Below are 15,053 nucleotides of genomic sequence, written 5' to 3'. Positions count from 1 at the left end.
AATAATAGTAATAATAATACACACACAAATTAGTGTCTTAGTAGCATCAAAGTATGCTGCTATTGCTAACGATGTATATTGTCACACAACATTGTCGGTACTGAGTCCTCCGGAAACAGAGGGGCGGTGGGGTAGCCCAGTGGTTAAAGCGTTCGCCATCACGCTGAAGACCTGGGTTCGATTCTCCACATGGGTACAATGTGTGAAGCCCATTTCTGGTATCCCCCGCCGTAATATTGCTCCAATATTGCTAAAAGCGGCATAAAACTAAACTCACTCCAGAAACAGAATGTAGCATCGCTTTCAGCGATACATCAAAGGGATTGATTGCTAGTTTAGCAAGGTCTCATAGTACATAATTAATCGTCACAAAACTAGACCTTAGCAATCTACAGTAGGCTCGTCATTCTCCCGCTGAGCGAGACACCGTTCCTGGTGCTGGGCGCTGGGTTATTGCCGAGAACTGACTCCGATTTGAATTATTCAGCAGCTCCTGGAGAAGTGTGGTATGACACGGTGACATAGAACTGTTGTCATAGAAGTAACCTCGTTGTACTAGACACACACACATTCACAGAAATATGCTTACCTCATGCAGCAATATATGTCTACACAAAAGACTAATAAAATCCAAAAGGAGCTATGTACTATCATCATTTCCAAGCCTAGAGCTCAGGCAATATAACTGGCCATTGAATCTCGACTTGACTTGGGCTCCTTTTTAATGAATTGTAAATGGTCTGGGAAACACAAACAGTCGGTCGCAGTCGCTGATCCAAAATATTTGTTAAAATTAATATTAAATATTTTTTAACCTAGGTCAGTCAATATTTATTTAGTACAAATATTTACGCTTTTCTGTAACTGTCTGTAACATATTATTAGAAGCCGCATTTTCTTTAACTTAATATTATGCGCAATGTATGCATACAAGATTGTATCTAACTATGGGTCCAGTAAGCATGTAGTATTGATTCTGATTTAATGTAGGTATTCAACTACAATCCATGCATTGACATCACTGAGCCTGACAACCCGTTAATGGCATCTTACGACAAGCATGGAACTTGCGGATGGTTGCAATATTGAGCACCAAGGTGGACGCCACTTTCAAATTTCAAGCTATTCGGGTTGACTACAGTCCGTTTGGGTCAAAGCGGGCTGATGAATTGCAATCTAACTAACTCTGTGATTTTTTTGCAGAATTTTTGTCCTTACAATATAAAAATAAAAGGGACAGCCAGGTGTTCGAGAACGGATGGAGACGGCACAGCACAGGTTAATGAATGAATAACTTTGTCTGTGAACGTGCTTCTCGAACACCTGGCTGTCCCTTTCTCTGCACCCCTCCCTCGTAACAAACAGTGAACTGTGTCAATATTTTAATGATAGTTTGTTAAACATCTTTTTTATTTTTAGGACAACAATTATATAAAAAACTCACAGAGTTGGTATGTTGTTGTGATTATGCTCAGCGTTTTATTGAGTATTTTATGTTTATTAGTTTTCGAGTTAGATTGCAATTCATCGGTCCGCTTTTAAACGAAACGGTCCATATAGTCAGTTTGAGCTAAACAGTGTCAATCGAGAATAACTCTGGGCTGTACAGAACACATGATAATTATGATTTGTTGCTCTTGTATTATTGTATTTCACATTATACGAAAATAACCCCACATCATTTGCAACCTTAGAGCCTATTGGTGTGTGAGTGAGTATGGTTTTAGCAATATTCCTGCAATATCACGGCGGGGGGGGGCACCAGAAATGGGCTTCACATATTGTACCAAAGAGGGGAATCGAACCCGGGTCTTCACCATGAAGAACGAACACTTTAACCACGGGGCTATCCCTACGCCCCTTTCTATAATTCACTGGTAAAGTACTTATAAGTAACATACCTTTCACAGCATGAACATTGCGTGACCAGTAAAGGTCAGGGACAGGTCAGGAGTTCAAGGACAATTACTGTGTTCAGCGTTGAAATTGTCGTAACGGTTTCTTGAATGACGTAACGCTAATCTTTAACGTCAGTTCTTAACATTCTACAGACAGCCGGACAATTAAGGAATAGGTACCTGATGGGTTGACTAGCTTAACGGATACAGTTAGAGATAGTGGAGCTTCAATATCCAGTACTTTGATTTCTATTGTCAATCTACACTCTCTTTGTATATTACTAAGCTGCTTTCTGCCATAACAATATTGCCAAGCATATTTCCATGTAATAACTGCACATGTTTTAAGCTATATCGTGTCATAATTATATCATTATCTGAAAATGCTTCCAAACATTGACTTAGAAATATGTAATCATAAATATTAACCCCCGCAGATAGGGACCGTTTCAGTGGTGTAGTGGATCGAGTGTTGTTCCCGGAGAGCGGTGGTTTGCTGGTTCAAACTCTTGTGGGTTATGTCAAAAGACGTTAAATGTGGTACTTATTGTTACCCTGGCTATTCCACGGTGTTAGGGTATTACTAGACTAACAACTAGTCTCTGAAATGAACATATTTTACTGAAAAAAGTTCATAGTAAAAAAAAAATATAATGAAAAGGAGCCCTTAGACTTTCTTCATTTTCAGAAGCTGAGGAATACTAGACTTGCCACATTTTCTAGACTTGCGTGGGTTGTGTTGGATATATTTGCTTCTCAGACTGGGGTATTACAAACAAGAGAGACAGAGAGAGAGGACACGCATACATTGCTAGGTTTAATAATCATGAACACTAGTTAAAACCCATTTCATACAACCTATAGTGAATTATCAGGGGTTCAATTATTTTTAGAGAGGGCAGTGAGAGAGAGATTTAGATGAGATGATGTAATTATGAGAGAGAGAGAGAGAGAGAGAGAGAGAGAGAGAGAGAGATAGAGGACACGCATACATTGCTAGGTTTAATAATCATGAACACTGCCTTAAAACCCATTTCACCTCACCCCCTATAGTGAAGCGGTCAGATTTGAGACATGTGAGTTTGGAAGCCTGTAGTAGATCAATCACAACCGGGAACCTTCTAGTTATGCTAGAATGAAGAATTTACCTCGAAGTAGAATTTGATTATGATACCTACACCATACAAAGCTATGGTTACTTGAAGCCACGCTTGGATATGCTTCCTGCATACAAGATGTATGAAGATTTATGGATCCACAAATGCATCCAATTATCTTTCCCCTGATGTATAGTTTGAACATCAATAGTTAACGCCATGGCACTCTCGACTACCGATAGTTACATTAGCCGTAAGGAACAAACACCACCTTCTGTAAACACTTTACTGTTTCTTATTAATCAACCTCCCGTGGAGATTAGAACAGGTTTAAAGAAAAACCCGTAATAGACCACTAAATGGATCTGATCATCAGCCTCGGGACTACATAAAACACCGCTGATATATACTTCACATCCTGAACACTCAACTCTTTCGTCTCAAACACTGGGCAGTTGGTGGCTTACATCCACGACATAGTTAAGCCAATTAAAGGAGGTCATCGAACGCTCATTCCAGTGAGTGAGTGAGGTTTTACACCGTTTTTAGCAATATTTTATCTAGGGACACAAGAAATTGGCTTCACACATTGTACCCATGTGGGGATTCGAACTCGGGCCTTCAGCGTGACGAGCGAACGCTTTCACCACTTGGCTACCCCACCGCCCCTACAGCAACCCTCAATCCACGGGCTGTTTTATCCCTAAACGATTCACGCATTAGCTTGCGTCATCTTCATATAAGTCCGACCGCCTCCGTGGTGTAGTGGTTAGAGCGTACGCCCGGAGAGCGGAAGGCCACAGGTTCGATCCCCGACCGCGTCATACCAAAAGACGTTAAAATATGGTACTTGTTGGTTCCTGCCTGACGCTCGGCATTAATGGGTACAACAAGGACTGGTCGGCTCGGAGTCAGTATAATGTGTCTGAGTGGGGTGTTCATGCTTCACTGCGGCGTGGTATCTCAATGGGCTAGCACTATAAAACCAGCTTAAGTCTGGGCTAGTACAAGCAGCCGCACATACACATACACGCGCATGCACGTCGTCATATGAGCAAAATATTCTCAAGCACGACGTAAAACCCAATTTCACCTCACCTCACCTCATATAAGTCACTGACTGATAATCAAAATTCCACTGTGGCGAGGTCATATTACGTTATGTCTTCAAGCCTTACTGTACCGCTTGATGTCTTCCTTTAAAAGAACACTACATGCACCCTCCTTTGAGGGCAGGTGTCTCAGATGTCACCTTGTACGTGTACAATCATTGTTTGAAACTCGGGATATCTTTCATAATCACTTTACCGACAGCCAAAAGACACGCTTGTGTGTTCTATGGAACGCGCTTTTCATTCAATGCATTCTGACTCAGATGAGAAAACTGAGGCCAATTGCACAAGCCTTCAGTATAGCTGTTTTAGCATGAATAGGTTTAATACCTGCAGAGGTTAAATCGCTACTGATTGTAAAATTCCACGAACACTTTAATGGCTGTTTCAGTTTGTAGCTAGCCCGTTATTTCTATTATTTATGATAAATATGCTCTTAGATTTGTTTCACATTTGGTCGACTTTATAAATTATTTTGGTAATCGTGAAAATGAAATTAGAGAATGAGTGAGTAAGTTGGGTTTAACGCCGTTTTGAACAGCATTCTACTTTATATCTAAGTTTGACAGCTTGATGTGAAGAAAAGCCCAAACTGATGCAGTTCTAAAACGTTTACCTTTTTAATTCGAGCATGCGTATGGTGCTAGCAAACTTGCAAATATGACAAGGGCGAAATGGGAGTGAGTTTAGTTTTGCGCCGCTTTTAGCAATATTCCAACAATATCACGGTGGGGACACCAGAAATGGGCTTCAACATTGTACCCATGTGGGGAATCGAACCCGGGTCTTCGGTCACAAGTGAACGCTTTAACCACTAGGCTACCCCACCGTCCCGGGCGAAATGGGATTCGAACCTACAAATCATAGGTTCCCGAGTGACGCAACTGCACTGATAATTTTACCGTTTTCGACGACCTGTCCCCTATTATTAGAGAAACATCTATTATTCATATATCTGTATTTGTCTAACTGTCGATCTGAAGTGTAATTCTAGCTCGAACTGATTGATCGAAATTGTGTCGGTGCATTGTCAGGTGTCCATGAGAAGTATCAATATAAAGTATCAATAGCTAACATCGATATCACGTTAGAATTTCTATCGTTTCTATACCCATAACATGAACAATACACTTTTAATAAACACTTCAATTTTTTATCCAAGATACTGTAATTGAGAAACGGGTCCTATTGTTGATATGGCTGTTAACTGGCAGAATACCTTACAGTATAGTCCCTATTTTGCCATCAACAACTTTTCAAGATGGCGGACATATATACTCGTTAGTGTACTCAAGACGAATGATCTATCGCTTTATCAATGGAAAGTCCCGCAGGAATTTCCTTCGATATCTCACCTTGTTAATTCCCCTGTCGCTTTCGTATAGCGTGCAAAACACCTGTCAAACATTCAGCATTTCTCGGGATGTCAATAAAAGGCGTTAAAAGACAGACATAGTTCTTCAAAATGCATACTGTTCTTACTTCGCGTGACTCTATATCATTAGTGTATGGGACCTAACGTAACTCTATTCAGGACGTAGATTGAAGGTACAGCATACAATACTGAAGCCTGAACTCAGGAAGAAGCAAAACGTCTGAAGGCATACGAAGACATATTGAGAGAAACGTTAGATTCTTTAACAGATCTGCCTAAATGCTCAAGTCACAACCAAAGACACCATATTACACCATTATGCTGTCCCCATACACACATACTCGACTAAAATAGCCATCTTTCTAACCTTGACGAAATACGTACTTGGACATTGTCCTACCAAGCATGCCTGCTTACTCTGACTCACGCCCATTGACAGTGGATTTAAACAGGTGCCTTAACTAGTTTGTTATCTACATTATTTAAATACAGAATAAAAAAGTCTCATATTTGTAAACAAATGGGATGAAACTATTTTAATTTTTAGATAACACTGGAAAACCTCTCCAGCGGTATGTGTTACCCAGCCTTATATGGATATATTTTGTGTAAGTGATAGGGACTTCCCAACATGGCTCTCAACTAAAAATAGATTGACCAAATTATACAAGGAGAAGGCACCGTCGCTGCACGTAGAAAAGACGAAGCACCACCCACACATCCGTAAAGGTGAGAACTTCGATATGTTGACGATACGAGTTTTATATCGTGAAAATGGACGCGGGTTAGTAGTTTGTTATAAAAATATCGAGTCGAACCAATTAATTCTGTGAATATAAGAAAATAAAACCACAAAACAAAGATATGTTAGGTTGATGAACTATATCTAGGATCGTGATACTCCGTACTGCAATTAGGGCGGTGGGGTAGCCTAGTGGTTAAAGCGTTCGCCCGTCACGCTGAAGACCCGGGTTCGATTCCCCACATGGGTACAATGAGTGAAGCCCATTTCTGGTGTCCCCCGCCGTGATATTGCTGGAATATTGCTAAAAGCGGCCTAAAACCAAACTCGCTCCCTCGCTCGCCGTACTTCAATTAAAAATATTAAAATCTAACACACAACTATTCTGATAATTGGGTTATTAAAGGGTCTTGTGACACAGAAGTGATGATGTCTGAGTTCCTTGACGTATCTATGACGGACAAATGTATATATCGGTAAAACTATTTACAGCACTGTCGATAATGTAAACTACCAAAGAACAACAACCTCATTATGTAGGGCTACTTTTCTGTGGTTCATCGCTGTTTACCTTCGTTCCCATTACAAGAGCAAGCAGCAATGTTCCTCGTTATCGTTGTATCTCAGCGAGAACAAAGGCTGGGTTGGTAGGAGATTGTAATCAGCGATATGTGACACCCCTGTTTACAAAGCTGACTTGCTGTTTTGTTGGTAGGCGTGATAACATGAGAACCCATATACGGGTATGTTGATAAATATTGACGATGCGTATCACGTTACACTTGATATGGTCATCGCCTGGTCATTACATATATAAACAAAGTTAATGTTTTGAACTAGTTGTTGGGCTAAGGATTTGGTTCTGTTTTGTTGTTGGCGAATTGTTTGGGGGTTTTAGTAGGATCCGGGTTAGAATTGATCTTCAGGAACCGTAAGAACTGACTAAAGGGATTGAAGCCAAAGAGGTGTTACAGACAAGCTTGAAAATTGTTGAGTACAAACAAACGAACTCAGTTTTAAATTAAAGAAAACCGGCAATTATGTTTTTTAACAAGATGGAAACAACTAAATAAATGCATTTTTCGTTTTTTCATGAATGAATAAATAAAGATTTACAGCGCTTTTAGAAATAACCCGCAAAATCACCTGGGAATAGGAAAAATAGGATTCATACATTGTTTCCACGTGGAAATCCAACCCGGGTCTTCGGATTGTTGACCGAACGTTTCAACCATTAGGCAATTCACAACACCATTTTTTCATTAAATGCCTATTTATGATTATATTGAATTTTCAAAAGAATAACCTTGGATTTTATTTTACCTGACATTTCCACAAAGTGGCTTAAAATTTCAATAAAGAACAACTGCCTTGAAGGTCTCAATATCTTTATTGGAGATACAAGGTAAGCGCAGTAGTTGGAAGCAGTGAAACAAATGCACTTGCAGTACGTGATGAGTTTTAACTTTGACCAACCCGACTTGTTCTCGGTGTTTCATTTAATATGCACACCCCCTTGTAATACAAACCAATAATAGCGATTTGAAACTATGATCGTTTTTTAAACAACTTTTCACTTTTTAAGTTGAATAAAATTCTGAGATTTAAATGTTCAATTTGCAAGGTAAAATTGTGAGGATTCGCACTCTTAATTCCACTTTATTAGATTTACTTTTTTGTTTAAAGAGGAATTCATCGGCACTTTTTCACAGCAAATATACTATAATTTTGAGTTCGCTATACAAAAGTGATATTATCGTAATAAAAAAATACCACAAACTCAAAACAGTGCATAAAAATGTCATAATGTGAAGTATCGCATTAGAAAACCTATACACTCAAGGGTGTACAGAAATCCTTCAGCACTTTCGACCAACAGCTACAAGACAATGGAACACCATTCATACCTGAATTGCTTCCACCACGTATTCTGAAAAGCATTGAAATGGCCAAGGCTGTCTTTGGATGTACACATGTATATTTAAGTAGTACTATTCACAGGGTGGACAGACACAGCTGCGGAAACAGAGTTCAGCATCGATAACGTACAGTTAAAAGTGTTTACATTAACACCGCCCGGTATAAAGAGTGTGTCGTTTGTAAGTGTCGAGTCAATGTTATTTCACACTGGTGAGGCCATGTGTGTTTATCACGTGTTTGTCATCTTTATCTCAAGCGGCAACAGATCGGACAGCTGAATAAGTATGTTTTTCCACTAAATGTGCATATTACATATTTTTAAACAATTTAGATCAATTTGTAATAGTCCTTTTATACATTATGATGTAGACCGAGCCTATTATTATTATTATTAATTAGTATGTACAAAGGAAGACTTTTTCATGACTATGTAAATAAGAGTATTAATTTATCCCATCAGGGCATACATTTCCACAACGGCGTTGAATATTGGGATACGAATTTTGATTTTTGTAAGATATTATTCTACATCGCATTGAGCATTTTGGGCGCGCGGGAGATGGATAGGTGAGTGAGTTTCGTTTTACGCCGCTTTTAGCAATATTCCAGCAATATCACGGCGGGGACACCAGAAATGGGTTTCACACATTGTACCCATGTCGGGAATCGAACCCGGGTGTTCGGCGTGACGAGCGAACACTTTAACCACTACCCCACCGCCGCGGGAGATGGGAAACACAGAAAGCACTGTGGACAGCCTAACTGGCTCAGTCTATAGTTTCTGGATCGACGGCACACTGAAAATTCGTGCAGCTACACTTATAGTAAGTCATACGCAGTGGTCAGATCTTTCCGTTATATCTCAGCCTGGAAACACATTCTAACTTTGGTATAATTTCATTTGATCGTGTATGAAATTGCGGAGCTATCAACATTTTATGCAGTTTCTGATGATCTGTTTGAAAGACCTTCTACATTAAGAAACCAAAGGAAAGATTCCCACCGCCTTAAACACAAAATCCACGGTTCAGATTGTTTGTTTACAGCCATATTCAGCAATATTCCGCCTATATGAAGACAGTCTGTAAATAATCGTGTCTGGACAAAGAAATCCAGTGATCGACATCATGAGCATCGATCCACGAAAACGGAAAAGCGATCTAAGCAACTGGGATACGATGACATGCACCAACCTGATCTGTTAATCGTCTCTTACAATATGGCTTGCTGAAGATCAACTCTAACCTGGATCTTCATTGGTACAGAGATATTATGAACATAACCTTCTTCATCTTAATAAGACGTCCGCCTCAAGCCGGGCTACGCAGAAAATTAAATGAGTTTTGTGCCGTGTTTGGTGTGGTAGGTTCCCGGTCTCTCCGTCCAAGTAACCATGAGCATCCGGATTAGAATTGGTCTTCAGCAACCCATTCTTGTCGTTAGAACCGAATAACAGGATTGGGTGGTCACGCTTGCTGACTTGGTCATCATATCCCAACGGCTTAGTTCGATGTTCATGCTGCTGATCACTGGATTGTCTGGTCTGGTATGGATTCAATTATTTACAGTCCGCCGTCATATAGCTGGAAAACTGCGTGAGTGAGAGAGTGAGTGAGTGAGTGAGTGAGCTTGATTTAACGCCCAAGTAGACTGTTGCGCAGTGTAATATGAACTAAAATAACTAAATGTGAATTTCCCTAATGAAGTGTGCGGGGAACTAAACGTGAAAACTTCTCTGAATATATCGAGACAAGAAACGATTATGACATATTTCGTTTCTTGGCGATTTTCAAATTTAAAACCAACAATCACCCGAATACAAAGGGACGCAATTCTGCACAGTAAAGAGCAAAAACGTGTTGGTGGTCGTATCAAACATTATTTCTCGCGTGAGTGCCTTCATGATCTGGAAATCTCTCTCGGGTTTGAAAATATTACAAAAGAGCTGATGATATATAAACAACATATTTCAGGTTATGATATCAATATGAGACTAGACTGACTGCGTATCAGAAAGAAGATTTGGGCGCCTAAGATAGCTTAGCTATGTAACGAGTCTATAAACCTGAGACAATACTGAACATTATGGCGGCAATAACAGGTGATCTCGAGCAGTTCAAACATCGGTCGTATCATAGTTTCAACCATACCTACAACCCCATGTTAAGGACCGTTCATAAGTTATAGCTGGGGAGGGGGAGGAGTGTCTCAATGATTTTTATGGAGAAGTATGTACAATGTGAATCCCCTTAAAATATATGTAGAAAGAAAGCGACCCCCACGCATGCCATGTACAAAATCAATGACACCCCCATCCCCTATAATTTTAAGCATAATGTTTTAATATTTTCATATAGCTGGAATATTGCTACAAAATTAAACTGACCCCCAATACATTTGTACAAAAGTTATGGCTAAATTTATGGCTCTCCTATCCCCTTGACGGCGGTCATTTGACCCCAATACCCCTTGGAGTGTATACACGGGTCTCTTTGTAAAACAAGATAAACCAGGTGATTACGCCGTCCCGGAGTTTGTAAATTGGGTCACACAAGCATTTCTCGATATACCGATCAAAACAAATAACGGAACATATGCCATGACTGCAGAATATTGACACCTTTGAAATAGTGCTTTAAGGTATGAGTCGAATGTTAGTGGCGGTTATTTCGTGAATGAGAGTGACAGTCAGCAACATGATCCACAGGTCCTGGGTTTGAATTTCAAATTTACCCGATTAGTAATTGAAACACTCAATTTTCTTTAGTGCGAATTCCATTTTGGTGCGTACAGCTAGGGCTTTACTCGAACTCTGCCACGCAGCGATAATACTGAAATATACATTACACGAGACAGTCTGTAAATAATCGTGTCTGGACAAAGCAATCCAGTGACTGACATCATGAACATCGATCCATGAAAGTAACTGTGATACGATGACATGCACCAACGAAGTCAGGTAGCCTGACGTCTCGAACACGAGGTTGAATTTAACAAGAGTGTTTGTTCCGATTGAACTTCCAGTTTACCCGAGGTTTACCGAGGATTACTGAGTGCAGATTGAAAAATGTCAATCGGAACATAAACTCGATAATTACAGAAACGTATTTGACAACGGACGCTACCTTCAGATATCATTTGCATGTGTAATAATCTACTTAATGCCACATATGTCATTTGGAGACAATCGGTTCCAGCACCGATTATACAGTAACTTCAGAAACAGCGGAAGACAGTGATTACGCGGTGCTGCCAAAATAGTTAAGTTATTTTTTTCTCGGTGTTTAGCAAAGAAAAATAAATCATGAAAAACATAAGATGCATTGTACGGAGCTAAATAACAATTATTACGCAGCCGAGGCCAGGTAGACAAGGAAAAGCGATTTTTATCATTACGTAAAATCAGGCTTCTACAAAAGTGTTATGAAAAGCCATTCAACTTTCTGACAGAGCGTACTTATACAAATAATGATTAAGTAGTTTCCAGACAAAAAGCATTGTTTTTTAGCAACTCTAGTGGTATGTTCCAATCACCAGGGTTTTATAACACCTCACACCCAGACCTGCTCTCGGGGGCATACAAACTTCCTGTAGAAGTGAGTGAGTATAGTTTTACGACGGTTTCAGTGATATTTGATCGGTATCACGCGGGGTACCGGAAATTGACTTCACACTTTGTAAATTATCAATCTGGGGAACAAAGCCGGGCCTTCGGCGTGAGGAGCGAACGCTTTAACCTCTAGGCGACCTCTATTTAGTTATTTAGTTATTTATTTAGTTTGTTTGTTGTTTAACTAAACAATATTCCGGCCATATGGCAGCGGTCGGTAAATAATTGAGTCTGGACCAGACAATCCAGTGATCAATAGCATGATCATCGATCTACACAGTTGGGATACGATGACATGTGTCAACCAAGTCAGCAAATCTGATCATCCGATAACATTAGTCTTCACGGGAAGAACGTTGTAGACTTAATGGCCAAAACATGCCCAGTCATAACATCACCATCGATTTGTTACATCTTTAGCCATCAGGAATGGGTGTATACATTTGTATGTCCGGCAGTCAGTTTCCAATAGAGACGGTGTACCTGCTGTTTAAGACAGCGCAATGATCTCTCGCAGAGAAGAAAAATCGACCAGTCTTACAAACGGTTTTAACGAGGCATATTTAAAGGCGCTAGTAAGTGTTGACATGCCACATATCGACCAGGAAGGGTTGTCATAGAGGCAACGGCGCATCCTATAAACAAACGTACATCAATATATGTCACAATTGCCTACAGCGTGAACACAAGATCCAGATACAAGACATCACCCTCGTACACGATTTTGAAAAAGACCTACTTTTCGGACATTAAATTGCAATTTTGTGCATGCTGTATAGAAAGATGCTGTTGGATAAACTGCCGAGTTAGTAAATATGCATTCATGTTTGATTGAATAAAAAGCTAAACACGAAATAAACGAAAAACGTTTAGCCGATGGTGATTTAATTTGATATAGGTATCAGTTGTGTTCTGGACCGTTTGAAGTGTTTCGGTGCCTGTTTTGAGCCAGGTAACGGTCTGATAACTTAAAATGTTTGGGTCAATCCAAGTTTGGCCCGCAGTTCAGTATATTTTAACCCTACGGTTGTCAATAAACTATACGCACTGCTCGTACTGTCCAACCTGCGACCTGTAACTTATAGTGAAAAACCTGCGTCCGTGTTCAGCAGTTATGATTGAGTAAGTGAGTTTAGTTTTACGCCGATTTTAGCAATATTCCAGCAACATCACGGCGGGGGAGACCCGAAATGGGCTTCCCACATTGTACCCATGTAGGGAATAGAACCCGGGCCTTCGGCGTGACGAGTGAACGCTTTAACCACTAGGCTACCCCACCGCCACCTCAGCAATTATAAAGTTTTGTAGGGTTTTAGGCTCCTTTTAGCAATAGTCCACCTCTATCGGGGACACCAGAAACTGTCTTGACATATTGTACCCATGTGGATATCGGACCAGGCCTTCATCGTGACAAGGGAACCCTTTAACCACTAGGCTGCCCCATAGCCCGTTGGGTATAGAACGGCAGTTTGAACATTACTTTTATAGAATGACGTCGTAACGTTGGGTGACATTGTACGTTGTGATCAGGAATAATATTCGACACCAACCCTGACCAGCGGAACCTTGTACGGCTAAGGGAGGTAAGTCTGCACAGCGCATTGAAACTGACTGCGGAGTCAAAGAAGAACTAGCAACTCGCCTAATATATAAAGATAACAGGGACAGTGATGGTTGTGCGTTTTCTTAGCTAGATTTTCACATTTTGGGCCTTTCTGGCATCACTCAAAACACTTTAAGACAGGGTTGTATCACGTGTTGAGATAAACACCAACTAAGAAACAATGCATCAAACAATGGTAAAATCCATTCTAATACGATTCACTACTCCATACAAAAAGGATTAAATTGGCCTCGACATTTTTCACATTTATAATTGTGTAAATGCAAAGAATGTCCCTTTACAAACAGCTCTCTTGCAAAACCTAGATTGTGAGGTGAGGTGAGGTCAGGTCAGGTCAGGTGGCGAGGTGAGGTGAGGTGAGGTGAGGTGAGACGAACTAGACTACTACACGGCGTCCGCGATTGCTATACTTATATACCGATGTTTCAAAGAGAGAATGCAAAATACGCATTATGTCAGAAAGCGCACGTTAAATCTCCAAATCATCATCATCATCATCATCATCATCATCATCATCATCATAAGACATATTGAATACATGTCCAGAATCGTGATAAAACATTTATGAATAAAGTATAAAAAATCAGCGAAGAAACAAAAGCATTGGACAGTTTTATGTCGCTATCTTCACCCTTCTAATGATAGAACGACAAACAACATGCAACCAGTTTTCATCATTCCAGCTACGATTTTAAGAGGAATTTTGATTCAATCGGTTTTGTTTTAAACTTTAAATACCCGACATTTACTATCAAATCATATATTCTACAGATGTAAACGTTTTCAATAAAAAAAGTAATTGCTTAATTTATAATTTAAGGCGGCTGTGGAGAGTGTAGCAGGAGCGCAATGCTTCTATTCCCCAGAACGATTTCATGACTAGTCGTTTAGATTGTATGTCTTTTAACTATTTCGAGCAATATAAATGACAGTGGTAGTCACTACACATCCGAGATAGCATTTACGGTTTTAGGTCTTGTAATACCACATGCTAAGACATTGTACAATGTCCCAACCGTTTACAAGAAGTGCCCGTTGAGCTGAACGGGACAGTAATCCAGGTTGTTGAAGTGACAATGAAACACTTACCTGTGTAAAATGCCAAAGAACTAAAATGTGAAGAAAATAACTGAGTCTTGTCGCCATAATTCCATTTTGCGGTTTTCCATGAGCTTAAACACTCAGGGCTCGGACAGACGCCATTTACACCACTACATCACGGCAACACTGCACAACGTACTGAAAAAGCTTGAGTCATTCACGCCCCTTCTCCACAATAACGTAATGGCAAGGGGACAAAACTGCTGTAGGTCATGTAACGTGTTCAATATTCCATTTCCAGGTTATATCGATATAAACTATTGATAGAGGAGACATGCCAAGGGAGGTAACTGAAGTTTGGTATTGGCGATAATTCCACGGGGATTAGACGACGTGACAAAGGCCCTATTGCCGGAGACTTCGTGTCGTGGCACGATTCTAACGGCATTCATAACATGGGGAAATAATAGCGTCCATGGGCAGAACTCGTTTAATTTGTAAAGAATCATTCTAAATGCCATGATGATATGGGAGACAAACATACGATTCATTTGGCAGTCGGACAATTGACTAAGTAACAGAGACGTATTAGATAACTATCGATAGCACGGCTGGTTCGAGGGCACGGGGGTTA

The 15,053-nt window shown here is 40.2% G+C and overlaps 1 protein-coding gene across 1 annotated transcript in view; it reads right to left on the bottom strand.

The window, feature by feature from the left end:
- LOC124258927 overlaps positions 1–14,621 on the bottom strand; it is a 54,415-nt gene extending 39,794 nt beyond the window's left edge. The window contains exon 1 of the mRNA XM_046692988.1: positions 14,468–14,621. Within this exon, the coding sequence (XP_046548944.1) occupies positions 14,468–14,524 (57 nt within the window). The 5' untranslated portion in view covers positions 14,525–14,621. The remainder of the gene's footprint in view (positions 1–14,467) is intronic.
- Between the last annotated feature and the right edge of the window lie 432 nt (positions 14,622–15,053).

The sequence above is a fragment of the Haliotis rubra genome, unplaced genomic scaffold (assembly GCF_003918875.1).
Source record: "Haliotis rubra isolate DU_JTF1 unplaced genomic scaffold, ASM391887v1 Scf702, whole genome shotgun sequence".
Taxonomy (NCBI): Eukaryota; Metazoa; Mollusca; class Gastropoda; order Lepetellida; family Haliotidae; genus Haliotis; species Haliotis rubra.
The sequence above is the reverse complement of the archived record's forward strand: the minus strand, read 5'-3'. Positions and strand labels throughout refer to the sequence as shown.